This window comes from Magnolia sinica, chromosome 4, assembly GCF_029962835.1.
Source record: "Magnolia sinica isolate HGM2019 chromosome 4, MsV1, whole genome shotgun sequence".
NCBI lineage: Eukaryota > Viridiplantae > Streptophyta > Magnoliopsida > Magnoliales > Magnoliaceae > Magnolia > Magnolia sinica.
Genome location: NC_080576.1, coordinates 97,174,506 through 97,202,375, shown reverse-complemented (window position 1 = coordinate 97,202,375; position 27,870 = coordinate 97,174,506). Strand labels below are relative to the sequence as shown.

At 38.3% G+C, this 27,870-nt stretch overlaps 1 protein-coding gene across 1 annotated transcript; it reads right to left on the bottom strand.

Annotated features, from left to right (window-relative positions):
• Positions 1-3,876: 3,876 nt before the first annotated feature.
• Positions 3,877-27,870, bottom strand: LOC131243448 (filament-like plant protein 4). Its single transcript, XM_058242820.1, has 7 exons — positions 27,725-27,870; positions 27,545-27,605; positions 23,464-23,589; positions 17,262-17,460; positions 14,269-16,687; positions 13,819-13,882; positions 3,877-5,022 (listed from the first exon to the last, which is right to left on the bottom strand). The coding sequence occupies exons 3-7, from the start codon at positions 23,572-23,574 to the stop codon at positions 4,540-4,542; spliced, it is 3,276 nt and encodes a 1,091-aa protein (XP_058098803.1). The 5' UTR covers positions 23,575-23,589; positions 27,545-27,605; positions 27,725-27,870; the 3' UTR covers positions 3,877-4,539.

The following is a 27,870-nucleotide window of genomic DNA, read 5'->3' as shown; positions in this document are numbered from 1 at the left end:
ATTATTATTGTTAATTTTAATTATTTTGGTCATTCTTTTTTAATTCTTTTTTTCGAACACTATCAGTATCAATACCAACCTCATGAGCAATGGCCATGATTACCCCATAGTAGATAATTGGTAGTTTGTTGGTTTTTTATTTTTATTTTTTTTTAAAAAAAAAGTATGCAATGACGATTAAAATATGAAAAATTCATATGCATTAAATGAATAAAGTTTAAGATAGTTACGGTGTCGACACCCATGAATAAGAGATTTATATAAGGTACTTTGATACCACTTTAAAATGCTTGTATAGGTGGGCTTGAATGGTCTGAAAGAATCTACAAGATTTTAGAGGCCTTCACAAAGACGAAAGTAAATGGTCGTTATCCAACAATATGTGTAACTACTATGTAGGCGGCATTGATTAAGCTAATCACCACTTTGATTCTACGGTTAAGATGGTCATCAAATATGATCAATAGCTTAAATCTTTCATCTCGATCTTTTCATTTGGAATATACATTTGCACCAAGAGACTTCAAGAAATTGAAGGGGATTGGAAGGAGATGGCTAAAACATGGATAAGGTCTATTCCTATCTCATAAAGCCTTAACTCTATATCCCCTTTATGTAAACTAGAACTTGAACTTCAAGATGACCGAGGATAGTGCCTACTCGGATATATTCTAAAAGGAAACCAGATCAGGACCACCCACAAGTGACCCCACAAGCTCATATGCAACATCGACATGAGTTAAAATACATGAATGAATCATATCTCAAACTCTACCACAAGCATAAAGACCACCGACAAGTCCATAATTTAAATGTTAGCATTTAGCATTGGATACTTTTACTTTAAACAAAACACATGGAGAGTGTGAAGGTTGATACTTAATTAGACATTGAGAAATTATAAATGCCATATGTATTATTTCAATCAAACAGATAGATTGTAGAAATTATATTAGATAGGTTATTTCTTAAATTTTAAATTGCATTAATGTTTCTAATATTTGATAAGAGAAAAGACAAAAACAACAAAACATGATGACTATTGGTGATGAAGAAGCTAAGACATCCCAACTATTTTTTTTGTTCAGATACCCTTTTAATGTCCTTTTAGAATAATAAAGCTCCCAATTATGCCAAAACTAATTGCCTTGGTAGTATTGCCCATTCATTACTGCTCACGCTATTTAGTAGAGATAATTAATGGGTAAAGATTCTGAATGCCCTTTTAGGCACTGAATTTTCATGCTTATGTATCATATATCACACATTTGACACTTGTATCACACATTTGACACTTGTATGATGATCATCAAAACCATCTATCACACTCCATTAATTGCCTCCAACGAAAAGTTGCTTTGATTGGACTATCCTAACCATCTAATAAATGAACCATTTATCCTTTTTTCTAACATAAATCCCCATGGTATTAGTCTGTTTCAGAACTATTGACGTAGATTTATCACTCCATATAGTACTAGTAACAAATCCAATTAATTCTAAGATGATTGCCTGAACAGTCCATATTAATCATACTATTAATGGTCCAGTCATTGATCTTAAGACCATCTATCATGTGGGTCCCACCCATGATTGCCCACCCCTCTTAGAAAATCACTTTGATTTAATGATCCTAATCTTCCAACCAACCAATGCCTAGGGAAGCTAACCATCCTTACTAATTATGCTACAAATGTTCCAATCATCCATGTATGACACCCACCACGTGGGTTCCACCATTATTGCTCATTCTTCTTACAAAATTACTTTGGCTTGATGATCCAAACCTCCAATAAATGCATCGGAAAATGAATAGCTCATATCGGCCATACTAAAAGTGGTTTAATCATTAATCTAGACCACCCATCGTGTCTGTTCCACCACTTCTTGCCCATCTCTTTTGAAAACAAGTTTTAGTTGGATGATTATAAGCTCAAATCAATGCCTATGAAAATGAATAGTCCATATTGATCATACTAAAAATTGTCTGATCATTAATCTAGCCCTTCCATCATGTGGGTCTCATCCTTGATGGCCCACCTCTCAGAAAATCAATTTGGTTGAATGATCCTAATCTTCTAAATAATTTTCAAGAAATTAAAAGTTCATATTGATCATGCTACAAATGTTTCAATCATTTGATCTTTGAGATCCATATGGTCACACCCTTAATTGTCCATCTCTCCCACACACAAAAAAAAAAAACAACAACCTAGTTTGGATGATCCTAACTTTCAATGCTTGGTCATACTAAAAATGGTTCGATCATTGAGCTAAACATTTCTATGAGTCCCACCTATGATTGCCCTTTGCTATCAAAAAATCACTTTGGATAGATGATCCTAGCCTTCCAATCAATAGCAAGGAATATAGATGGTCCATATTCAACATAATATAAATGGTGTCATTGTTGATTTAACCCTTCATCATGTGGGCTCCACACCTATCATTGCCCATCTCTCTTTAAAATCAACTTTGATTCAATCATCAAGGTGAGATTTAGGAAATCCTTAGTGGACATTTGAGTGAAATTCCATTATCTTTTTAAAATCAAAAGTGCCTATTTTTAAGACATTGCAATTTAAATTGTTGGGCTTTCGATGCCCATTGTCCTCCAAACAATGAAATTGTAAAGATAGTGGGTAATAGATTACCCTACCCAGGGCATTTGAATTCCTCCAATCCAAACGACACCTTAGGAAAAACAAGGTTAATGTTTACTCATGGCAATCATGCTTTTAATACTAGTATTTTTACATGCCACAATTTCTATCATGGAGGCTAATGATGGGAGAGATGGGAGTTTATAGTTACATCCATTCACATTTTCTTATAACTCTTGACTATTATATATCTTTCTTCGATTTCTTTTTCCAGAGAGGAGTTTATTTTTCATGGTTTTTCTTCTTCTTCTTCTTCTTCTTCTTCTTCTTCTTTTCTCTTTTTTAACCATGTGAGAATAGTTTATTAAAGACTATTGATGCTCTATGTATTTCTTCCTCAATTCTTCTCAGGTTCATGTAGGATAGCATAGGACCATATACTCTTGAATCTCATTTTGATTTAAACCTTGACACAGGTATAACATATTTGCAACATTGTGAAAACTCATTTGTAAAATTTTTATACCCAACAATCTTATGGGAAGGAATAGAGTGCTCACCATCAACAATCTTCATAAGAGAACGATGATTATCCCCAATGTGTTCTATGTGTTTTAGTGATGCGAAACAGGTAAACCATTTTTTATTCATTATTTACTAGCAAGTTCGGTGTGGGAGAGCTAATCAGGGGTATTCAAGATCTCTTGGGTGATGTCGGGAACGATTGAAGGATTGTTACAAGCTTGGGATAGTCACAACTACTGTGAGGAAGGGGAAAGTATTGTGGGGGCTTTCCTTGTTGGTGGGACTATGATCCATATCGGGCGAAAGAAATAGTGGATGCTTCAGAGGTGCATCTAGGATGATTGAGTGGGCTAATGCAAATGTTAAAGATTAAGCTTCTAATTTGAATATTGATGTAGATTTCTTTTAGCCTCTTTTGGGGTTCCCCTTTGTAGTTGTGCGCGCCTTTGGCACTCTTTCTATAAAATTCCCATCATCTTTCAAAATAAATAAATAAAAAAAAATAATACGCAACTGAGACCCAACACAAGCTAAATGGGTCGGAGTCTGGTCCTGCTACACCTGGACTAACAAATGGGTCAGCTTTTCTTGACTTTAACCAGACCCGAATTTTATTGGGTTGGGTCAGGGCCCAGGGGGTAAATTTCTGACCCAATTATTAAATGGATCATGTCTAAGAGCCCCCTTGAGCTGGCCCCATACTGCACGTTTAGATTATCTAGATAAATGTTCAAAATCTGCGACATACGAACCAATCGGGATGGTAGAAATAACTACACAAAATAATACAAGAAATAATAATAATTCCATACATTTGCTAATAGATCATTGGACATGTTAAGTACAATTAACCATGTACGAAGACATGGATATGAAAAAACAACCCTCTAACATGACAGGCTATAATCATGAAGTTTTCAAGAGGAAGAGCACACACCTCCAGGAACCTTCATCCACAAAAGCAGGAAGGTTTTGAGTGAGAAACTCCAAGAAAATCACCACCTGATATTCACTTTTGCACTGTCAACTCTCACATGATATGTACGTGTCCTGGGATTGCGAAGTTCCAGGATTCAAAGCGGCACCCCGTCTTTAGGAAATCCATTACCAAGAAGATTGATCCACAGAAATAGACAAGTGGGAAGGTTTTATAAGCATGTACACTGTACACAACCCAATACCCAAAACAAATGCCAGATCCTCTTCTTTCATGGATAGATACTGGGCCTTCACCCAAATGCAGTTTTGTCATGCTTGATTTGGTGAAACGTCCGATGTCACCAAACACCCATGTCTTTATATTGCCATTTTATGAGTCTTTCCTTTCGAGAATTTTGATGTGGGTTAAAAGTGGGAACTGCCTGATAAGACTCCCCAACTACGAACTACAAACCACCCATGCCTCAGCATCTTAATGGGATCTGTCAGAAGATGGCTGACGCCTGTGTGCCGAATCGACGCTCTTTCCCCTTGAGAAGAATCTGCTAAAACTGCGCCCTTGTTTCTCTGGTGTTGGAACTGAAGACGAAGACCTGATGGGCCCATGTTTTGACCTGATGGGCGATCTTGCAATCGGGGTGGATTCAGTGTCTGATGGACTCATGGGCATGTTATACCCATGTAAAGGGGACTCACCCCCTGTCCTTTGCATGTTCAAAGCAACACTCTCCATCTCAGGCTGGTCAAAGTCTCGTGAACCACGCATGCCTCGTGGGTTCGGGCGACTCGGGCTCGGCTCATTTTCCAACAGATCTTCGTTCATTTGGTGCCTGCTGCCTTGTGGGGAACCCATCATCTCTGCCGGGGGGCGCATCGCATTCAGTTGCCTACCAAGAAGAAATATAGTCTCCTGACATTGCGCTAGCTTCTCTGCTGCAGAAGCTATCTCTCTCTCCTGCACAGCAAATTGAAAAACACTTCATGATATGAACAGATCCATCTTCCAATGAATCATACTGTCAATGGCAGTTAACACAAATTACGTTTAAGAATAAAAAGAAAAAATCCTAAAAAAGGGATAAAGAGAATCAGATTATGATAATCATTTAACTTAAGAAAATCTTACTCATAATAAGCATAGAGCTTTGCTAAGCCCACATGTGTGCAATAAAGCTCACGTACACAACACAGATTTGCCAGCATGGCACAACAGGTCTGAGATCCAATCCGTCCATCAGACTGGCACCCCTATATTGACGTTCTAGCCCAAGAATTAGGTTGACCGCTGGTTGTGTGGGGCCACAATTTGACAAACAAATGTACAGATCTGAAATTTTGGCTGAAGTTTTCAAACCCATCCACCTGTTTCTAATATTGGGGCCTACGTGCTGAGTGGACCAGATTATATTTTTGGTAAAACATGTAGAAGGTTGGACCAAAAACCCAGCTCCTAATACAGTATTTAATCTCTCACATCACAAGGATTTTTTATTTTTTTTTCAAATCAGTGCTCCCAAATTTCATCTGTCAAAACCCAGCTTCGACACATGTTCTTTCACACCAAAATCTAGTAAAGGATCACAAAACCCCAAATCTCCCTTCCCCCAAGAAAACAAAGATCGAAAAGCAAACTTGCAATAAATGGAAAAAAAAAAACTGTCAGTGCCGATAACGGACACATCTAGATGTGTCATGGTGAGTATTGGCCGTATAGGTGCCTATATCAACTGATTTGATGTGAACGAGTACAGGAAGTGCCAGTGTCTATAGTAGCTGATTGGATGTGAATTTTAGGGTTTCATCTTCAAATGTAGTATCAAGGACCCCTGATAGGTGATCAGTTTTGGCTGACATAATGCATACACACCTGATTGTTTGAATCATCGTTAACAATACCATCACTTGCACTATATAGCACAAAAGAAATTGAATAGGCCTATTGCACCTGCACTAGTCCAGCTCTCTAGGCTACATCAATGGGAGACTTTACTCTCAGATCTGCAAAATGGAAGTATTATAATTCATACCTGTGTTCAGAACTGTAGTTGGGTGTTATTTTGCAATTCATATCAGTGATTGGGACTAGCAACCAAAGCTCTTGACCACTCTGTACCTGCTTCATAGTTTGGATTTGCAATCAGGTCCTATCGATCTACACAATCCACATCCCAGATCAATAATTTGGAGTGTTGTGCAAGCGTAAGTTAAGATCCATGATTAATCCCATTGGTCCAGATGATCTACATCCCAGTTCTATAAACTGGAAGGGCGTGTAACTCCTCCATAATTTGGGTTTGCGATCAGATCCGATGCTTACCTACATCCTAAATATGTGGTTTGGACCCCATGCGTAAGAGCTCCATAACTTGGACCTGTGACCAGATCCATTGATATACAGAATCTGCAGCCCAGATCTTATAACTTGGACCACCGTTTAAGTGCCGTATATTTAGGAACTATGATCAGATCTGTCGATCAATGGGATCTGCATCCTAGATCTGTGGACAGATATTGGCCATATAATGGACCATTAGCCTGGAACCATTGATTTGTATCTTGGATCTATCATGTTAGCACTCCATATCCCATATCTACGGACAGCTCTGGCCCCTAAAATGAATCAGTGGTTTGCATAGTTGACAAAAATCATGGTCAGATTTTCAACACATTTATGCGATCAGCATGTCAGATCTATCATCTCTGAAATCACAACCAGAGGACTTGTTACAGTCCTAAGATGGTGAGCGATCAAGAAAAGGAGAGGATAAACAAGTAATGAAAAGGATAGGTTAGAGAGTTCAATGGCCTGTCTTAGACGATGAATGAATGTGGTGGAGGCGGGCAAGAAAAGTACAACAAACCATCGAATTGTTCTTGATCACGATGAATAAACTCATGGAGACAGGAAACTGATCTCCTTTGCAACCTGGGGTTTGGGTGCCAAGTAGAGATGAAGTGGTGTCACGGGCAGCGCTTTAAATAGCTTCTCTATGTAACATGTAGCTTAGGCTACATAGTGTTGCTTAGCCTTAACGCCATGTAGCTCATGAACATAACTTAAATCACATGTCGTCTACGCGAAATGCTAATTTTGCATACGCCACACACTACGTAGCATGTGCTAAATGCTATATAGCATACACTACACGTTAGTTTTCACTAAAACATCAAAATTAGTTGATGTTTTCAATAATTTATTACATTTTTCATTTTTTTAATAAGAATTAGTTAATCTTTTCAATGATTTTAGTAAAATAATGTAAGTAATAGTATTAAATCAATTAGATTGCTCTTTCTTTTCCTTTATACTTTATCTTTGACTATTTTTACTCCTCTTTTAAGCTGTGTTTGGCTGCACTATATGTCGTTAAATTTCATTATTAATCAGACTAATTTGGTGCAAAATATCATGAAATTTCATTATATTCCGCACAACCTAAACTAAAAAATCCAGAAGTGGCATGTGCCATACACTGCACGCTGTGTAACTTAAGCTTAATGGTTCAGACGGGTGAACGCTGCTCAGCACACTATTCACTATTTAAAACATTGATCAAGGCTATAAGCGCGAGATCTGCCTAGTGTATCAGCAGCCCCACCACCCTAAGCGAGCATCATGACACCTAGTGTGCCTCATTACGAGGGTAGGTGGAAGGCTATTGTGTTGCAGCTCCCTCACCACCTTGTTCACCATTTCAGGGCCGGTCCCTTCAGTTTCAGAACTGCAAATCTCAATTCAACTCTCTGCCATCTAAAACCATTCAAAATATTTCTGCAACGATTTGCAGTTCTGAAATTAAAGAGACCAACCCTGAATGGACTTGGTGATAAGGAACTGCAGGGCAATGACATTCTGCCTATTTCAAATTAGGAGAGGAAGGCAAGGTTGAAAGTTGAAATGGATATTTCTGCCACCAGGGTACAAATTCAAGGAACTTTTGGATCTACAATAGGAGAACATAATCGTTGAAGGGTACAGACAGTGGAATTATGAATTGGCATTAAGATGTGACCTGGTGAATCCGGAGTGCAGGAGGTACCTTGCTATTATGAAAGGGTCATAAGGAGTATAAAGAATGAGATGTTAGAGGTCTGACCAAAGAGCATGATGGCATTATTTTCCATCATGAACCTTCCAAAGAGGTGTGGACCGATGCACAATCTAGTTCAATGACTTAATTCTCCCATGTGTCATTTAAAAGCTTCAGAAACATTGGTAACATCCTTGTGAAGTAGTTTATAAATACAATCCTTAAGTCCTCCCAAAAAGAACAAATTTATTAAGGGTAATTCTAGCGAGTGGGGGGGGGGGTCACTGCTACATGGACAAGACGGACCCCAACATCTTCATCACAGGTTTCCACCTGTCATCCTTGCTTGCGTAATATTTCCATCTTGCTTGCCTTCCCATTCCTTCCTGATGAATATGGGAAATGTGACCAAGTAAATGGGCGGCAAAGATTTCCTTGATCTCCAAAAATTTTATAATAACATAGCTATTTCAACTTAGTGTGCATGCAGCCCACTAGATAAGCCACAGGACCTATAATTTGAGCCTTTGTGACCCATATCTTCATCACACATGTCAACCGATCATCTTTGCTAACATGATATTCCCATCTTGCTTATCTTCTCATTCCCTATGAATATGGCACATGTGACCTACTAAGTGGGTGTAAAGGATTTTCTTAATCTCCTAAAAGTTAAAGTAGCCATGCAGGGCATGATTCTCCACACCACCAACGAAAAACATTGACTCCCCTTTCCTCCAAAGAGGTTTGGTATTGTAAGTAATCACATGGTGAAGAAATTTAGGTCTTAATGCTCTAATCTATTGTAAGGTAAAGGAGGAAATGGAAGGTGGTGGTGGTAATCTTAATGATCTCAACATGTCATATGGTGAAGAACACTGAAAAAGGAAAGGAGAAGGGAATAGAACTTCAAAGAAAGGATTGTGTAGAGATTAATTTCTCCTCTCACACCCTAATGATATTTTATTAATCCTAATTAACATAAAGGAATGGTGTCCTGAGGGAGCACCAAAGCATATATATAAACTCGGATGCACATACATACGCATGCACTCTACTCGCCTATGGGTATATAGCTTTTGAAGAAGCTTAATCCTGTTCCAATGAACCAAGAGTTCTACCTCCATTGCATTTCTAAGACCAACCATCTTTTCATTCTCACAGGTCCATTTAGATATAACACTCCGTGAACATCCAAACTTTTGCCACTAAACCTTCAATCAGCTCTGTTTCTTGTAGAAAATGACATGGTTCAATGTGCCATGGTTCGATGTATATAATTACAGGAAGGATGAGCTTTTCGACTTTGGGGAAAAAGAAATTACAATTTATGAGAGGAGAAGATTCGTTTTCTTTATTTGAGAGGTAAGGAATTTTAATACATTAATCAAAACATTAAGGACTTTTGCCAATTACCCGATAATGTAAAAGAAATATGTCATCATTATGATTTTACAACCACCAAACCAAACGCGAGAATCATTGGTCAAATGCAGGTGAAATTGGGAGACAAGGAAAAGAATTTGTAACCATTGCACTTTTTCATGACACTTCCATAAAAATCTCAAATCCAAACAGCGACATCAGTGTATTTTAATGATGATTTGACATTAAAGTAATGTAAAAATATCATCATTACTATTTTACCACTGATAAACCAAACACAGGAATCAACGGTCAAACGCAGATGTTGTCAAGACAAGAGACGGGTAAAGTAATTTGTAATAATTGCACATTTCCTTCACATTACCGTGGTAATTGGTGAAACAAATAGGCCCCAAGGGAAATTTTGTTTCAAGTACGAGAAGTAGAACCGACAAGCTAACATCCTCGTTTTTTGCCAAAATATGGCCACATCAATAGCCTCTCACCTCATATAGGCTAAAAAAAAGTTTATCTCACAAGTAATTGCTCCTGATCTTATGAAACCAAAAGGACAAAATTTAACACAACCCTGAGAAACCTAAAGAAGCATGCGATGAAGATGTGGACCCCAAAAGCCCAATTTTTGGTCCTATGGCCAATCCTGTGGGCTGCACATGTTGGGCAATGCTTGGAGATTTTTAAGAGAGATGGAATCTTTTTATGCTTCTTTTTTCTTTTCTTTTTTCTTTTTTTTTTCTTTTTTTTTTAAAAAAAATATGGTTCTAGCTTAATTCTCGGAGGTCTTTATTATTAAAGATTTTGAAGTATCAATAATTCTTAATGGTTTTCTATTGTAAGAGATTTGTGTCTTCCAATATCTTTACTAGGGATGTATTAGTATCCTAAGGAATATTTAATATGATTTTAATATCTTGGAAGATCTTTGTAAGAAAAGAACAAGATAAACACAGGAGAAAGGGAAAAAAATTAGGTCCTAATATGTATGGTATTTTTGGATTATTTTTGTAATAAGAATAATTGACCTCTCTCTCTCTCTCTCTCTCTCTCTCTCTCTCTCTCTCTCTCTCTCTCTCTATATATATATATATATATATATGCGGTCGAGCTCATGGGAACTTCCCATGAGGTCGAGCTGTGTGGGCCCTACCATGATGTATGTCGAACATCAACACTATGCATTTGATGGGTCCCCTTTAAATTATGGGATATCCCAAAAATCAACCATATACGGAACTCAGGTGGGCCATACCATCTAAAATCATGTGAAGACATGGATAAAACATATAAAAGCACTTGGTGGGGCCCACATGAAATTTGGATGCGTCTAAAACTTGGTTTGGCCCCTCATCCAAGTGGGACACACATAATGGATGAGCTGAATTTGTAAACCAGTTCTCAGTGGGTCCAACAAATGATCATGAATGTTTTAATGGAGGGTAATCCCTCTCAACCTTTGTATGTGGTGTGGCCTACACAAGTCATATATTGACTTTATTTTTCAGCCCTATGCCCATCATGGAATGACGCATCTGACTGATGGGGTAGATGTTCGACATGCATCATGGTGGGGCCCACACAGCTCGACCTCATGGGAAGTTCCCATGAGCTCAACCACATAGAACCTTTTCCCTATATATATATATATATATATATATATATATATATATATAGAGAGAGAGAGAGAGAGAGAGAGAGAGAGAGAGAGAGAGTGATGGCCTTGTATAAACAATGTTGTAGGAGACCATTCATGTACGCAAAAAAGAGGGCAGCTTGGGTGGGCCCCACCGTTATGTGTATGTGAAAATCCACTCCGACCATCAAGTGAGTCACCCCATGTTAGGCCGAGGGCCCAAAAATCAAACCCACTCATTATTGTGGTGGACCACAGAATTGGAAACAACATAAATTGGGATGCCCACCCTCCAAACTGTTTCCCTTTGTGTGGCCCACCTGAATGACAAATGAGCTGGATTAAGGATGCAGCTTTGGCGTGGCTAATGGGAAGGAATAAGGCACTAATGGTAGACAATCCTCACGAGAGATGAATGGCGCTTCCAAATGTTCAATCCTCACAAGAGAAATGGTGCTCCCGAATGTTTGCATAATGTGTATGCATGGTGAGGAGTCTGTCGTCCATCTCTTCTTTCATTACCCATTTGATAAAGGAGTTTGGGATAACTTATTTAACTTGTTTCAGGGTATCATAGATCATGTCAGGTTCTATAGAGAGCTTTCTATTGGTTTGGCATGTGGGAGGTGTGGGCAAGGTTGGCAAGGCAATATGGAGATTGGCAACGCTGGATGGAATTTGGTAGTTATGGGTGGAAAGGAATAATTGTTGTTTTAGGAACCAGTGCGAATAGATAATAGAGGTGTTCAATAGGATTGCCTGAACAGTGCAATTTCCATATCATAGCCCATGGAATGTGTTCTGGACATAATGGACAGCTCAAACGGAGTAAAAAAGTGTGAGTTTAGGAAGAAAACATGATCTTGCAGAGAGAGAAAACCCTAGAAACCAACATCTTTGAATTCTGTAGGTTGTGTGAAAATCTATTCTTCTCATCTTCTAATTTCCTTTGTCATCCATCTGATGTCAATTTTCAAGGCTCCAAAGGCTTGTTGGGGAAGAAAGGGATGGTGTTCTGCCCATCATCTCTTATCCAAGCACTTTTAATTTAGTAACTCACACAAACAGAAACTTTAAAGGAGTGAAGAAACATAAAAGATCTTAATGGAGTTGGCGGATTTATTTCACATGAGATGGGTTTTGTAGAGGTATAGTCATGCACCATTTCACTTTGAAAACATTGGCAAATAAAATTTTGGAATTCCCTAGATTGCTTCCTAAAATCTAAAATATGTAAGGAGATAGTACAAGCACTAGCACTGTCAAAAAAACAGACTGCACAAAAAAATAAAAATAAATAAATAAATAAATAATCAACTGAGAATGATATAGGTACCAGAGGAAGAAGAGAGTGGGGTATGTAGACACAGTATAATTCTTCTTCCCCCTCTAGTACCTAGAGAGTAGGATATTATTTAGAAATGTGGCAAGCCTACCCAGATTTTGGCTGACTTGACTCATTCTAAATAATTGTGAATGGTAAAACAATAGTCACTAATAAAAATGGATTAAGTAACTTTCAAAGAACAACATCCAAAACAACACAAAAGATACAATATATATATATATATATATATATATAAAGAATCGTATGTTTAAGTCTTGATCCGCTACCCTCTGAATATAGTGAATGAAAATACAATTTTATATTATTAGTTAACGCCAAAATTGCATTTGTAGTAGGAATTTACCTCCCTACCCAAATGTGAAGCATGTTTACTTCTGACACTACAACATCACGTTGGCAATTTTCTTTAAATTTGAAGGAACAGTGGCCACACTGTTAGGCAAAAAATTCTGATCAAATTGACAACAGAGGATAAACATGTCTTGAGAGAGTTAACCACTGCTTGACTCCATGGTCATTTATAGAAATTTAAATAGAAACAACCATCAAAAACTTGGGGACATTGGAAATATAGCATTTGCCAGCCTTGGGAAAACACAATTATTTCAAACATAGAGCTGCAGCTTCTAAACTAAGCCATCATGTAGCCAATTAATTCTGGTTCTTTAGATTCAAAGGAACAGTGTCCACACTGTTAGGCACAAAATTCTAATCAAATTGATAACATAGGATAAAAATGTCTTGAGGGAGCAGAGCACTACTTGACTTCATGGTCATTATATAGAAATATTTACATGGAGGCAACTATCAAAAACTCAGTGACCTTGGAGACGTAGCAGTTTGCCAGCCTTGGGAAAACACAATTATTTCAACATTACGTTGCAGGTTCTAAACTAGGCCTTTGGGTAGAGCCTGATTCCATCACTTTGTTAAAATGGCTAACAATCAGTGAAATCCATAAAGACATAAGCAGCTTAATGGTATAACTGGAAGAAACATGCAGATATAGTGCAAAAAAAAGGGACGAAATATGCCTTGGACTCTCTTTAAATCTCTACATGATATTTCCCCCACAATGAAGTCTCCAATGACTACTAGAAACAACAGACCTTTCCAGAGCAAGACCAGAATGGTAAATCTAATTAAACTGATTAGGTAGTATTCCTAAGAGACCAGGCATGCCTTCAATAAAAAATAAGAACGGCTTCTTTAGCAATTTATAAAATAAAATAAAATAAAAAGGATCGATGAAGCACTAAAGCAAAACAATCTTTCCATTGGACAAACAAACTCAGTTGAAGGAAGCATCAAAAAATGTGTTTTAGAAAGAATAGATAAATTATGCTCCTCTCTGACCTGTTTGGTCTTGGTGTCAACATCAACAGCTGAAGAAAGCGAACACATCGAGCACCCCTCAGTCCTTCATACAAATAAAAAACACTAAGATTAGTCAAAGACAGAAGAAACTAGACAAGGCATCAGAACACGCTATGTTACTGACTGCTACAGAAAAGAAAAGGAAGAAAAATAAGGGAAGCAATATTTAGAGCCACACTCATCGATTTGCACTCACTGTTTTCCATTTTGTATATTGTAATCATACATTTCTGTACTTTTTCAATTCCACAAATGGAAAATGGGTGATGCAAATAAATAAATAAATAAACTGACAAAATACTAGTTAGCCAAACATTATCATGCTTAAAATACTGCAATGCAAAATAAGGTCCTTGACAGAGGTCAAGAAATAATATAAATCTACTGAAGGCCAAACAATATATGTACAGTAGGCTTTCTCGTGCTAACCTTTGAATCCGATCTTCAAGGTCCTTGCATCTAGCCAAAGCATCCTGAAGATTGTGCTTCTCTTCTTGAAGCTCACTATCTAAAGTTTCTGCTCTCGCATGCAAAAGATTCAACTCGGTTTCTAATTCCTGTGCATGCATTTCAAGTGACTTATAAGATTCCGCCATGCATTTCAGCTGTGTCTCTGCCAAGCTGTTTGATTTCTGACTAGCAGCCAACTGTGACTTAAGTTCTTCCAGAGATTTCTCCGTATCCATCAACTTGAACTTCGTATTTTCCAAACTTTCACTGCATCTTGCCAGATCCATTGCCATACTATCTTTCTCTAATTTCAAGTGTTCATATTCTTCCATAGAGCATTTGAACAAGACCGGTTTCAATTCAAAGCCCGGACCTAAGCTTCCTTCTTGAGGAACCTCAGGATCAGGAGCAGAGGGAGAAACAAGGGCACATTCACTTGAAAATCTCTCTTTTGATGGGTCATGTTGAACTACCTTATTTTCCAGTAAAGTTACCTTGTCTATGCAATCAGAAGCATTGGTTTCTCCTTCACTATCCTTCCCACATGGCAACCTAAAGCTTAGCTCACCGAATTCAGCCAAAACACGAGAAAGATCGAGAACAAAATCATCCAAACTCATCTCATTACATAAAACCTTATTAACAGAGACACAGAACTCCTCAATCTTCCTACTCAGCCCACAATCATCGGTGCACCTGTCCTGAATATCTGCAGCTTCCCTGCCAAATGATGCTACAAAATCATGAATCTTAGAAATGGACTTTGCTAGCTCTTCGTCGATGGGATGCTTATCATCAGAACATGGTTTGCTGTCAGCGATTGTGGTTTCCCCCATGTCTTCGGTAGCAGGCTTCTGGTTCCAAGCAGCGTTTGCTGAATGGGTTTCCTCAAGAACGTAACTTACAGAATGCTGGGGCAAATCACCTTGCACATCCTGTACAATACATCTGATATCCTCTAGAGTCTTACCCAAATCAGTGTCCTTAGCTTGTGACTCAAATATGGAAGATATCCTCATTTGAAGTTTCGTCAACATCACCTGAACTTTATCACAGGAATCCTCATTGGGAGAAACAAGACTGGCTGCTGGATGCAGACGGGGCTGTTGTTCTGCTTGGAGATCCCCATCCTTTGCAATATCAACTGATGGATTAGGGACAGCATTTTCAATTCTCTTATCAGGCACATCGTCCAAAATGGAGATGGTCCCATTGGATTCTGTCGATAAGCACGCCAACTTCTCCATCTCGAGAAAGTCGTCCATAAGTTCCAAGGGACTAGCATTGTCAGCCTTGTTTCCTTTGTCGACGTTCTTTTCTTTCTTGAAATGGGAGAGCTCCGAGATAAGCGCTGTCGACCATGAATCAGCACAGCTTGCTTCCTCGTCGATCCCATCTTCTGACATGGAAGTCAAGCTTGGCGGGTTGCTTGCATTCTGACTCAAGGAACCTTCAGTGTGGATGTGTGAATTTGGTTTTGGTGGGCTCTTCTGATGAGAAAGCACCTGCATTTGTGTTTCCATGCTGCGAAGCTTGCTTGCTGTTTTAGCACACAGGTTTCTCACCGCCAGCAGTTCACTGTTACGCTTTGACAGTGCCTCTTTCAACATCTTATTTTCCTCCTCCATTGTCAATAGACGTGTTGTCAGAAATTCAGCCTCTTTGTGATATTGATGAACGTTGTCGAGGGAAAATTCAGGGGCTGGAGCCATATGTGGGCTGGGGCTCTTTACAGGAGATCGCCGTAGTCTGGTTTCTCCAGAATCCCGGCCTAAATTCTCGACCTCCAGTTTCATTTGAGCCAAGGCAGCAGGTCCAGGCAACTTTTTCCGAACAAGACCACGTAACCTCTGGCACTCCGCTTCTAGTTTGGCTATTTTCTTGACGCCCTCTAAATGCTGCTTATTCGCAACTTCTGCAGATCTTAAACTCATATTCTTTTCTTCATTTCGAATTTCAAGTTCCTTGGAGATTATGTGAAGTTCATATTTTAGTGAATTTATTTCCTTTTCACATGATTGGATTTCAGTCTTCAAAACTTCAATCTCAGCATCAGCTTGAGCTTTTTCTTCACTGATCTGCATTAGCATGTTGGAACGTTCTTGGAGGGACCTCGAAAGTGCAGCGTTTTCGGCTGAGGCCCTGAGCAGCTCTTGCTCAAAATCAGCTATTTTCGTTTCAAACTCGAATTTTACTTTCTCCCATTGCTTTGTTTTTGCGAAGACTACATCATGCAACTTCTGCTCATTTTCTTCCTTCACATTCCGTATCTGCCTCATGCACTCTTTGAGAGCACCATCCAGATGGGCTGCTCGGTCTTCAGCAGTAAGCTTCAGCAGTGTGACAGATTCAAGTTGAGTTTTCAATGCCAAAGCTTCTGCTTCTGCCTTCTCCCAACCTGCAAAACAAAAAACACAGTCATAACTAATCAACTCAAATAACTCACAGGCGAGACAATAAGGTCTTAGTGCATTACATGAATGAACATCCTCAGAGAGCTGAAGAAATCAGAAAAGAAATGCAGATAGGATTCACATGATGCACTTTGACGAGATTCAGGCCTCACAAATGTCAACATGGCATACATGTGTGAGATCCTAGACCCTCACAAAACAGGTCCTGCCACGAAGAGGACCTGGCCCAAAATCAGCCTGGTGTACTCATCTCAGGAACTGCACATGTATGTTGAATAGGGACTTGGTCTATTTTGTTAACTATCAGGTGAACACCAGATGGACAATGCTGATTCTTGGGTCAGGGTATCCAAATGGTTGGCCCACCTGCAAGCACCTTGTATTTTTATGCTTGTGCCACGTTGACAAGCATAAAGCAGAGAGTCCAATGAAAGAGCATTCATGTTGTGAGGTTTCAGTGGCAGGGCATAAGATCAAGGAGTCTGAAAATAAGCAAATTAGGCAATTACATGGTTAGCATTTTGCAGCAGTTAAAAAAGTGAAACAACCAAGCTATACCTGAGACAGCTTCTTCAGCAACTTTTGCATGTTGTTTTACCAGATTGTCCTTAGTGGTCATCTCTGATTGGGCTGAGGATAGTTTTTCATTCAATATCTTCACTTGATCATTCAATATCTTCACTTTTTCCTCCAATTCAGTGAGATGTGCATATGTTTCTGTTGAAATTTGAACATAGTTGACATTCTTGGAGTTCTCCTGCGAATAGAGATGAAGCAGTTCCACAAAGAAACCATCAGTTGAATCAAACCATCAGTCCAATTAAATGACAGACATGACTATGGAATTCCAAGGAGTGAGTTAGTACTAGTTGAAGGCTCTAAAACGGCCAGGGGAAGGCCCAAAAGGATGTGGTTGAGCTAGTAAGAAATTACTTGATTGCCTACTAACTAAAGGTATGGCCCTTGATTGAGTGGAATGATAGAAAAGGATTTCATGTAACCAACCCCAATTAGTTGGGATAAGGCGATGATGATGATGATGATATGAATACAGAATTCCCCTCATGAATACATAACACTGTCAGTCACCTTTGCAAAATATGTACGTTGGACACCAATACATGTACTGATTTTGAGCGTGGATACTTTCAGATACAGCACCTTTTAGAATCCAGATCCATAGAGACATGAATATAAACATTTTTAAACAATAAAATAATGTATAGTATGTAGTAATTTTGTGTGCAAAAAGTCCCAAAAATAACTATTTAATAAAAATAAACCTAGAATCAATTATCACTGCAATATCTTTAGTTAAAACGTGGTAAAAACTTGGTCAAAAAGAACCTTTAAAAAAAAAAAGAGTGATACTCGCCAAGAGGCCAAAAACCATTACAAGTTGCTTTATTTTTGCCAAAAACAGATCTCACACACCAGAGTCGCACAGTGAATCATCCAGAGAAGGACAGGTCTCGGACGGCTCATCTGGGTCTTTCTACAGAAAAACTGAGTTAACTCAGTTTCAGCGAGTAACATAACTTTGGCTGAAACTGGTAAGATAGAGTAATTAAACATGCCCAACATCTGTAGACACATCCAATGAAATGCATTAACATTAATTACACACAAATTACACATTAATTCATGTGCAATTTCGAAGCTGGTTGGACATCCAACCAGTTGGAATTGACAGTCTCTCACTCTTCACACACGCACGCACGCATGCACGCACGCACACACTCACACACATATATTTATACATACATACATGTATGTGTGTGTGTGTGTGTGTAGAAAAATGCTCACTCGCACACTTGGGCACCTGCGCACCTTCGCACACACGTCCCGGGCACAAAATCTGAACGGTCCATGTGATGCAGCACCCCTTGAAACCCCCACTGACTAACCTTCGGCCTGATTCAAAACTCTGGTAGGCCATGGCAAACAAAAACAGTTTCCTCCCTTGATTTGCCTCTATCTTTGCTATGGCCCACCAGAGTTTTGAATCAGACCAAAAGTTGGTCCCAGGAGCTTTCAAGGGGTGCTGCATCACATGGACCGTTCAGATTTTGTGCCCATGACACGTGTGCTACTCACCTAAGAAGGTGTGCAGGAATATATATATATATATATATATATATATATATATATATATATATATATATATATATATATATATATATGTCAAATAATTCGCATATAATGTACTTATATCATAGAAGTAAATACAGTGTAGATTGTTCCTCTAGATTAGTTAGACAAATCAAGAATAGGAGGTTGTATGGATGCTTAGTTAACTTTCGGAACACAAACTCCACTTTGCCACTTCCAAATGGCAACTTCCTATGTAGCCTTCTGTTTTGAAACACTGATACAATATCCATTTTTTGAACTAAAATAGAACCTCCTAATGAGTGACAAAAGGGAATGTTCTGTTATAACAAACTGGACAAAGTAACCATAGACACCTAACATGGATACTACACTTTCTGAATTTCTATGTGAGAGATGGATATGAAGCAATTAATGTCATAGTTTCAAGCATCATTTCCAGGGGGTCCTTACTCTTACTCCGGTGGTAGACTCTCAGGAGTTTCAACACCTGGTTGAGGGTTCGAGTACCCATAGGTGGTGAAATTCCACTACGGCGTGAGTGTGTGGTGGTGTGTGTGCGTGTGTAAAAATAAAAAATAAATAAATAAATAAATAATAAAAAAGCATCATTTCCAGTGTTAAATCTATAATGGAAATTAAGCCAAATTATTCCCTTTGTAAGATGTCAGCCTAGAGAAAGAGGTGAGATTAAGTCAACATAAATCATAATCATCTTCCTCTTAGCCTTATTCCAGCAATTCATGGTTGACTTTTAAAGCGTAGATTGGCAAAAGTTATGCAATCAGCCTTCCACCAGACATCAACTGATGCAATCAGCTCCCTGACTACAGTAATGCTACAAACTAGAACTGCATGCTACAATGATGTTATTGGAGAGTGCTATAGTAATGCTGCCATAGTAAGGTACTAATCATTTAGCAAAGTATTTTTGTAACATATTGTAGAAGTCTTTTAGCAATTGTTCTCTCTCTTTATAAGTTTAGAGGTTTTTGCCATTCGGACTCTTTCTTAACGGCTGTTCATTATCTTTGAAAAGTAGGAGTACTTGGGAGCCTTTTAGAAGTTGCTTCTTTTAATTTTTAGGAAGTGCAGATTGCATATGGAATTAGGAAGGTAGAATTAGTTCCAAAAAGAAAAACTCATGTGCGCAATGCATAAGCTTAGTAGTTATTATAAATATTTTGAAACAAAACAGAATTTCTTTGTGATTCTTGCAATTGGAACATATTCTTCCACTGGCAAGATGCCTTTGGAAACCTAGGGTGTGATGCTATTTATCCTTTCTTTGATCATACTGATGAAACTGGTATGCTGAGTTTAAACTCACAATTAGTTTCATTTCTTGAATTCTAGTTGTGCCATCAACGTTCCTCTTTTACCTGGCCTTTTAGAAACCACCCATGCCAGCAGCTCACATAGACAACACTTGCATGCTACCACAATCTCACCCAGCTCTAACTCCCATAGTCCCATCCCCAACTACTACACACACAAATAGGGGAAGCCAACCAAGTTATGGAGGGGCATTATCACAGAGTGTAAGCCACATGCCAATGGAGGCTCGTACTTGAGGGATTGGCTGAATAAAATAGAAAGGAGCCCATCAATCCATGTTTATTGGACACCAATAAAATGAAAACATGGCCATATGCCCCATGCTGCATGTTAGCTAAACTACTATGCACTACCTACAAAAAGAATGCAAGCAATTAGGGTCTGAAGCATGCATTGTCAAACAAGCTTGCTGAGCATGATTGCACATATGTACCACCATCAGACCAGAAATGAAAAGGACGTGCTTTAGTGGTTGGCTGCAAAAAAAAAAAAGAAAAAAAGAAAATAGGAAGCACATGGTACACATTTACCCAATGCCAGTCACATGCCAATATGGTGAAATAACTCATTGTAAAACCATTTGTACTAATTATTTCCATTTTAAAACATAGCACTCAAGGAAATAGCATAAATGTGCATCTTGTTGGTGCAACCATTTATTTCTGTGCATGCTTGAATGGCAATAACTAGAAGAATCTAAACTGTGTCAGATTAAAAGCAATACCCATATAATCTCGTTTGGGAGCTTGTAAATGGTAGTAAATGGGAAATGGAATTAGAGGTAAATGAATTAGTAGTAAATGGCTTAGTTGTGTTTGGGTGGGAGTAAATGAAATGCATTTGAAATCCAAATATTCTGTTTGGGTGGGAGTAAATGGGAGGAATTGGAATGCATTGGAATTTTTCAATATATTCGCGGGAGCATATGTGATAGCCCAAGTCAACTTCAATATCCCAAATTAGTGTACATATGTGCTAGTTAACAGAATGATTGCAATAAGCCCATTGAAATATATACTTTAGCCAAAAAATAAGGAAATTTTGTGTCTTGGGAGGACCACAAACATAGGATCACAAACAAGCAACTTACCAATGTTTTTTAACCGTACATTTCGGTGGCCAAGCTTTGAATGGTTTGGATCATTCTATTGGTGTGAATGTGATTTTAGTGATGTAGCCGATAATTGAATTGTTCCGGAGTATCATTAGCGTGCCACGTGTGTGACGGAGATATGTGTAGCAGCACCTTTGTTTGCTCGTGCGACTCTCCAAGGGAGCTCAAAAAGGCGTTTGACCCCATTTTCTTCCAAATCCTCTCTCAAATAGAGGATTTCATTTATGGGCCCATTTACTCTCATTTCATTTCCATGCATTTACTCCCATCCAAACACCCATTTACCTCCATCTACTCCCATCCAAATGGCCCCTTATGTCCTTTCTAAATCATTACGTAATACCCATATAATCTCTTTTATACTTTCTAAATCGTTGCCAGATATAGGCACTACATTGAAGGGGCTGGAGCTCACAAAAAATCACCGTTAAGGCATCAACACATATATATAAGCACACAATTAGTAAGATTATTTATCAAAGAAATTTCTTTTTTTTTTTCTTGGCAACACAGTGAAGGAAAAAGATTGCACACGACGAAAAGGCAGCCATCAAAGCATTTAGAGAAAACTAATTAATCCACAAACACTGTAACCTGGACAAAATGCTCTTACACTGAAAAGGAAGTGGATGCCAAGCAAGATAACAATCCTAAGTAACAAGCCATCTAGAAAAAACGAACCACAAGATTTTCACCCTAGCAAAGAACACTAAGGGAATCGCATTATATGTGCGCCTCATAAAGAAAAGGTACGTAGGTGGCAAAAGTTTAACAAACAAGATTGCCTACAGAAGCAACTCGAGATGGACAAAGTGGCAATGTGTGATCCTTGATCGGAGAATATGCATAGCATATATCCTGCAGCCTTGTACATACAGCTGGAGCCCATAGTTTGTGATCCATAACATTGATGTAATGAGCCCAACGTGGACAAATTAGGCACCAAACTTCTTCTCTGTTTGAGTTTTAGCACCAGGTCAAGGGTTTGAGTACCCATGTGGGTGTGGATGTGGGTGTGGGTGCGGATGTGGGTGTAGGTGTGTGTGAAAAAAAAAAAGGCTCCAAGTAGATGTTTAAGAGATGTATACAAGTCCACATTCAATGGAAAAAAGCCACAATTTGGATGTCTAGGATCTTCAAATTTGAGAGATTTTGAGGCATAGGCTATCAAGTGCGGGGCCCATCATATTAACAGAATACCATTCATATTCACATGTCAAGGATCATATCCAATGATTAAACATAAATCATGAATATGAATATCGGTATCATATTGGCTGACACAGCCGTATCGTATCTGTATCCGTATCTGTATCTGTATCGGCATGAGACAATATGCGATACAGGGTTGTATCGGCCCGATATGAAAAACATTGACCCGTATCAGCCTCTATCGGCCAATACAGGGCGTATCGGCTCCAATACAGCCATAAGAACCCAATTTTGTGTTTTTTTTTTTCCAAAATTTTACTTGTCTCATCTTCTTCTTTTCATTTAAACCATGGTAGAAGCTTAAAACTCATTTCAAGATAGATCTAGAGCTATTTGGGGATCAAAACGAATGATTTGAATGGGATTCGACAAATCGAAACGAAGTGGACTATTATGGGAAAATTAAGAAAGAAGGGTAACCTTCACTTTCTTTTTTATATTTTCATTTTCTTTTGCTGTATTTCAATATAACGAGCCCTAGTTCATCAAATCATGCTTGATTTGTGTTCAATTAGGGCCCATTTATTTGACCTTCAACAAGTCAAATCGACTTATTCGCGCGCGCGCGCGCGCACACACACACAAAGATAGATTCTTGGGTATCTCAATTTTTTCTATTTTTCTAATAATTTTCCATATTTTTATGCTTTACAAAAAACCTGACCAATATGAGCCAAAATAGCCCCAATACCGATACGCGACGTCGTATCATATCATTTTTCTGCCAGGCCGATACGCCAACCGATACCGACAATCAGAACCATGACATAAATGGATGATCAATTCATTAGAACAGCATGATGTATTCAGAAGAACACTACTTTTTAACTACTGGACTTCCATGATCCATACAAAAAGAATGAAAAATGGGACTTTCATGTTCTAGCAATCCATAGAACTAAGCTATCAATTTGATCAACCAAATAATTGAAATGTAATGGCTGTTTAAATAAAAACCCAAGATCATAATTTTAAATACAGCACCTGATCCCCTTGATTTCCAGCTGAGGTAGCCAAAGAAGCAGCAGCAGAATCTGTCGCAGCCACTGTTTTGTCAGATGATTTTTTCTTCCACGGCCAACTCCTGCGATCCATCTTGGACTATATAGCCTGCAAAAAAAAAAGTTTATAGTAATTACAGGATTCAGTTGCAAGATAGTATCAAATAGATGAAAATGAGATGGTAATGAAATAGAAATAATGAACAGAACACAGTACAAGAGACTACTGAGTGACATAACAAAAGCATTTATAGCTATATAAGTATATATACACTTAAAATTTACTAATGAACACCCCTAACAGTTCTACAATCTAAACAATGAGATAGTTCTCGATATACAATCAAGTGAGCTAATGTCCTTTCCTATCTCTTTTCTTCATGTTTTCTATAAAGCAAACATTGTTCCAAATTTAGCTAAAGGAGTTACTCTGGTTGCACTTTCAACAGGAACCATAAGCCCATTGCCATAGCAAGCTCCAGTATCAAGTGGTTGGTGTCATCTATGATACCTTATCCACCTCTTTCTTGCTAGTTTCATTCTCTTAAAGACAAATTGCATTGACCAATGAAAAGAAGATCTGTACAATCTTTGCAAAGAAAACACATCGGTTGGGAGGTGAAAACTCGACTATTTTCAATGGTATAACATTTTAAAATTGACCAAAGAAGCAGGATGATCGCATATGAAATCTCTTTTGAACTACAAGTTTTTGAGTGCCTTCACAGAAAAATACACTGTTAAGAGAAAAGTTTCCGGCACTATCACTTTTACTCGCATCATTTATAATAATAAATAGTTATCAAACTTGTTATCAAGTACTGTATGCATTGGTGGTCAATCCCATTCCATTTAAGTGATCAATCAGTAGTTAGGATCACTTGACCATTTCAATACTTGCAGTATGGCACATCCATGGCACAGCCCAGCAGATGAACGTTACAGATTCTGTTGCATGTGCTTGATAACTAAGATATAACTGCTTAGAACCAGATCCTTTCCCACATAATAATAGCATGATCAGCTAAGCCTTTTTATTGGAAATTTGGAGTCAGATTTTAAATGATAGATTGGTAAAAGTTTTATGATCGGATGCCTGCCAGACAACAACCTTCCTCTTTTACCTAGACTCTAGAATCATCCATGGAAGAGGCTCATACAAAAAAATGCATGCATACCAACATCACCCCACATAATAATAACCCGCAGCCCAATTAATACACGCACATCCCAAAGGGCAAGCAAGCAAAGGAGGCCCATGGAGTGGAAGTAGCTAGGCAACCAATGAGCATGAGGCACACACACATGCATGGAATTCCCTCATATCAGGTAATAAAAACAGTCACCGAATGTTAACATATGCATACAAATTTCTAGATTTGATTGTTTTTATTTTTGGGCTTTGGTGTTGGTTTTTTAAATGTATATATTATTCATATGGAGAAACTAATTCTACATTTCGATTAGGCATATAAGGCTTGATTTTCAACAGGTGTAAAAATGTCAAATTTTATGATGAACAAAACTAGGTAACAATAACATGTATAAAAAGCAATCAAGGAAAACAGGAAACAGCATTACTGCATGGAAATGGGTACCAAGGGCAACAGAGGAAGACTTGAAGAACTAAATGCAGGGTTGGACAAAACCTTTCGTCCGTATCAGATACAAAATTCCTTTTTCAATCTAATGAAAAATGGATTGCTTTCTCATGATGGTTTTTCATAAATTTGTATTTCATAAGATTACTACAGTAACTTATTCCTGCTTGGATGAATTTTCAAAGTTTACTGTTTCGATATTTGCTTCAGAAAAATGGCAAATACGGTGACAGATGTTCCATCAGACAAAAATAAAAAGTAAATAAATGTGTCTTTATTCACAATACATGTGAAACTGAATTACTTCGTGTGAGAAAGATCATTAAGCAGTCCAAGACAGTAATTCCCCTCGAGCGAGCGAAAAGAAAAGAGCTTCAGAAAAAATAAAATAACAGATTATGGAACTGCCTGATGCATGATACATCCCATGCATAAACTGCTGCTGACAGTGTAAGAAAGAAGAGGCATTGAACAATGCTTGGCCTTAATAACTGTGTTTACATTTCGACCAGCATTCGTACAGTGGAGCCCACCTTTCAGTGATGCAGATAGCTCATCTGGTTGGGCCCACCTTGGTCCAAAAATTGCATCCATTGAACAATGTCAGCGAACCAACAACAGGACTTGGGACATTGCAGATGGAATTATGTTTATTTGCATTATCAACCATCAAAGTAATGGACTTTATTCATCGAAGCAACATATATGGACCATTGGATATGCTTCATTGTTAAACATGCATTTTTGTGGCCGAACAATTGGATGACTAAGATTGTTAATGGGGTGTTTTTCAGCATTGCAAGGGCCCAACAGATGAATGGTCTACGTTGCAGAAAGGTGGGATCCACGTGTACAGAGTGCTAGCCAAATTGAAAAAAAAAAAAATAGTTAATTCATCCAGAGCCTTTTAAATTTCCCAAAGAAAGAAACACCATCACAGATGACACTATTCTGTCAAATACAATCATGGAAGCCTGTACAGAGGAAGCAAACCCAATTTAGAGGAATCACAAGATCTTCAATCCAAGAATTTGCACAGTATACTTAGCATTTCCAGTTTGTGTGAACCGGGCCCATTGTTCAATGAACCAGCCCATGATCAGATGGGCCAACCTAAATGGCAGTTCCCAAAAATTCTACCAAATGGAAAATCCTAGCCATAAAATCTTTAACCTTCTCCATTGACTGTGGGCCATTCCTGTATATATTTTCTTAGCCATCTATTTTCCAGCCAGCAACGAAGTGCTACAAATCTCACATGAAGGATATTTTCGGGACATGGTCCATCCAGCACTGGTCTCATCAGATCAAGAGTCTAGATCATCCAACCATGAGACCCACCCGCACAAACAGAGGACACTTCAGCATCCCATACCTATCCTCAGATCGAGGATCGTATGATTCCTCGCCCGACATATCTAAATTCAACAATGCAGATGCATCGAGAAATCAATCGAACAGGTTCAAAACTATCTCGTCATTGGAACAAAGAACAGTCGTAAAACTGCATGACATAACAAACCCAAGCTCTGACCATTGTCATCCAAAAGAATACAGACCACGGATTTATATACTAGCTAGACCAATATAATCAATAGAACAATCACATCCAAGTTCCAAAAAATCTTCCTACAGAGAGTTCCATGTATGCTCAGGTTTTCAGCTTATACAGGCGGGTGCCTATGGTTCAGGGATCCTAACCGTTGATATCACCAGACCCACTTCCGATGGCCAATGCACCAAAATTCTCCCAGAAGGAAATTTCCTAACCCTTCAAAGAAAAAAAAAAAGAAGAGGTCTGATAAAGAAAAAGAAAGTGCAGAAAGGATCCACATTCAACCAAAATAAAGTACCAAATACCCAGAGGCTAAGCAATCCAGCATGTGCCCCAACATAACAATGGTCTGAATCACAGAACTATGCAGTCCACCTATACAAACTGAAATCCGAGAAACTCTCACCTGAGTATTGAAACAGTCCACATTCAACAAAAAACACATGAGACCAGAGATTCAGCAGCTAGGATATACAAATCTTGAAATTCTTCTCCTAAATGGATCAATCCAACACCTGGCCCATCATATCAATGGCTAGGATCACAGAACCATGGACCCTACTTATACAAACTGAAACTGTAAAAACTCTCAGCCCAAGCACTGATCTCAAAAACCAAAAATCCAAAATAATAATAATAATAATAATAATAATAATAATAATAATAAATCTACAGAAACATAAATACGATTTCTCGAAAACCAAACTACTTCAAGATGAACTTTTGAACCCCCAATTTTTGCATCATCAATACAATCAATCTGAGCATCACATTCAGAAACCAAACACACAAAAACCACAAACAGATTCCAGAATTACCGAAAAAAAAAAATCCAAAATCTTCTCTTTTTTCAAAAAAAGAAAAGGGAAATTTCGATTTTGGAGATGAACGATCGTTGAAATTCTCACAAATGGAGTAGAAAGAAAGGGATTTGATTCCTTCTGAGAGAACGGCGAACTTTCAATTCTCCTGCATTGTTGAAGAATGTGGCCGAAATCAGGTTAAAAGAAATCGAATAGACGGAGACGATGTGGCATTATTTCCGAAAATGCCACAAAGGAAAGAGAGAGAGAGAAGGGAATATATACCTGATGGAGATTTTGGAAGGAAGCAGATCTATCTAAAGAAGAAAACGCGTTTAGAGAGAGAGAGAGAGAGAGAGGGTTGAATTACACAAAGGAAGTTGGCGGCATCTACGCACTGTCAGAAGCAGGAGAGAGAGAGAGAGAGAGAG